The following is a 2,284-nucleotide window of genomic DNA, read 5'->3' on the forward strand; positions in this document are numbered from 1 at the left end:
TGGAAAATGACCTTGGCATGCATCAAGAACTCCTTGGCCTGCCAAGAAGTGCAATGTTAACACCCATATAATGAATTATAATAAGCTGGTTATGTGCAACATGCCCATATTTGTCCTTGAAACTCTCTAAGCCAAACATAAAATCAAGGCCATTAGGAATACACTGAACATCTTTGGGAGAGTGAAAATCAAACTCTTTATGTAGTGTAATTTCCACTTCCATACATATGGAATACAATGTGGGACTTCTGGAGCGGGCTGCCGCGGGCTCGGGCTCAGGGGCAGGCTTGACTGCACGGCCGGGGACCTGCGTCCGCCGGCGGGCTGACTTCTTTGGCTTCGTGAGACCCCAGCCGGGACGCCAGTCCCCTCCAGAATGAAGGTCTTCCTGCCGATGCTGCTGGCTGCCCTCCTGGGTGTGGAGCGAGCCCACTCCCTGGTGTGCTTCTCTTGCGTGAATAAGAAAAGCAACTGGTACTGCCTGAAGCCCACCGTCTGCTCCAATACAGACAACTACTGGGTGAGCATCTCTGCATCTGCTGTTATCGGGAACGTAGTGGACTTTGGCTACTCCCCATTCTGCCCCATCCCGAGCGTCAATCTCCGTGTGGCGTCCGTGGACACCCGCTGCTGCCAGAGCTTCCTGTGCAACATCAGTGCGGCCGACCGCGGGCTGCGAGCCAGCGCCGCTGTGCTGGGCCTCGGGCTCCTGCTCAGCCTGCTGTCGGCTCTGCTACGATTTGGCCCCTGACCCCCGGGACTCTGTGCCCGGCCCAGACTTCCAAAGCTCAGGAAAGAAGGAAAGCCCAGCTCCTCCCAGACCCAAGAGGATCTCGAAGCCTCCTCCCCTAGACTCCTCCCCCTGCAGAGCCCACTGTCTAGACCCTGGGTCCCCACAGGCAGGCCTGCCCTCTGCACCCACACACCTGCCGGCTACCCTTACTTCCCAGTCAGCCTTCCGGGGGAACCTGGGAATGGAGCCTGAGGGCCCCAGAGTCAGAACCACGTCCCAGGGATATGCTGGGAGAGGCACCTGATCCCAGGCCTGCCCCTGTCCGGGCCCTGTCCGCCCGCAGGTGTGGAAGATGTTTTGTGTGGAGAGGCGCTGGTCCATGTGTCCTGCTAGGCACGGGTGAGTGTGTGGCCAGGTCTCGGCCTGTGTCGGGGGGCGGGGATGGGAGTAAGCGTCAGGATCCCGGCATCCGCAGCCCCTAGAGCCCCAAGCGCCAGCACAGAACCCCTTTCCCCTGGCATCTCTGCACACCTCATTTCACTCACTTCGAGGGCAGCCTTTAGGAAGACATGCCTTCCACTGTCCCCAGGTCTAGGCTGCTGACCCAGGAATCTGCTCCCAGCCCGACATCCAGCTGCTCTCGGGCCCCCTCCCTCCACCGCCACACTGGAGCCCTCCTGCTGCTTTGCTGCCTCAAATAAACACAGATGTTCCCTTCCCCCCCCAAAAATGTGGGACTTCTAGCAAATGTGCCCTGTCCCGTAACTGGCCAACTATTATTCAACACTGAGCACCTCTAGGTGTCAGATGACATAAGGGACGCAGTCTTACCATTGGGGTAAGGTTCCTATACCTGAGCAGCAGTGAATCCATTGGTAGGGATGGAGCTTTGAATCAGGGATGCAGATTTTAAATTTGTTTTGCTTTCTTCTGTGTTTGATATAGACGCTCTACCTTCCTAATAGTCTTAAGCGGGAAGGGAGATCTAGTTATCAGGCTAAGGGCAAAACATGTTTTCTTGAAATTTCTACAGAAAGATATTTCTCTACACACTTTTCTTCCTATCACCTCTTTCCATGTGAACACCCTGGAAAATAATACAAAGATGATACAAAGAATGATTCAGAGATGCCTTGCTTTTCCTTAACCTTAGTTTAGAAAATATGTTCTGAAGTCTAATGGTCAAACTGGGAAGCCAAATATTAGGCAAAAGTGTGCTCTCTTACACAGGTGGTTGTACTTCCCTATCTCATCACATTGACCCTGGATTTAATGAGGAGTGGAGATGGAAAGGAAGAAAGGAAAGAAATCAATGCATTTTCCACACTAGCAGCTGGTGTGCATATTACCTGGACTCATGTCCAAGGATGAGTAAGGTTTTATTTTTTTTAAATCAGTTCACAAAGGAAGGAAAACAGTAGGGAATTAGAAACAGGGAACTATGGAGGGAACCTGGGCACAGGTGAAGTTAATTATAGATCTCTTGCTGCTGTTGTGTTTTGGTAGCAGAGCTTAGGTAGCTGCAAACAAGAGCAATTTATGTTCAGTTCT

At 52.5% G+C, this 2,284-nt stretch overlaps 1 protein-coding gene across 1 annotated transcript; it reads left to right on the top strand.

The window, feature by feature from the left end:
* The first annotated feature begins 303 nt into the window (after positions 1–303).
* LOC132530648 (lymphocyte antigen 6E-like) lies at positions 304–1,063 on the top strand. Its single transcript, XM_060167926.1, has one exon. It carries the CDS (start codon positions 377–379, stop codon positions 749–751), a length of 375 nt encoding a protein of 124 aa, XP_060023909.1. The 5' UTR covers positions 304–376; the 3' UTR covers positions 752–1,063.
* Positions 1,064–2,284: the final 1,221 nt, after the last annotated feature.

The sequence above is a fragment of the Lagenorhynchus albirostris genome, chromosome 12 (genome assembly GCF_949774975.1).
Source record: "Lagenorhynchus albirostris chromosome 12, mLagAlb1.1, whole genome shotgun sequence".
In the NCBI taxonomy this organism is placed as follows: Eukaryota; Metazoa; Chordata; class Mammalia; order Artiodactyla; family Delphinidae; genus Lagenorhynchus; species Lagenorhynchus albirostris.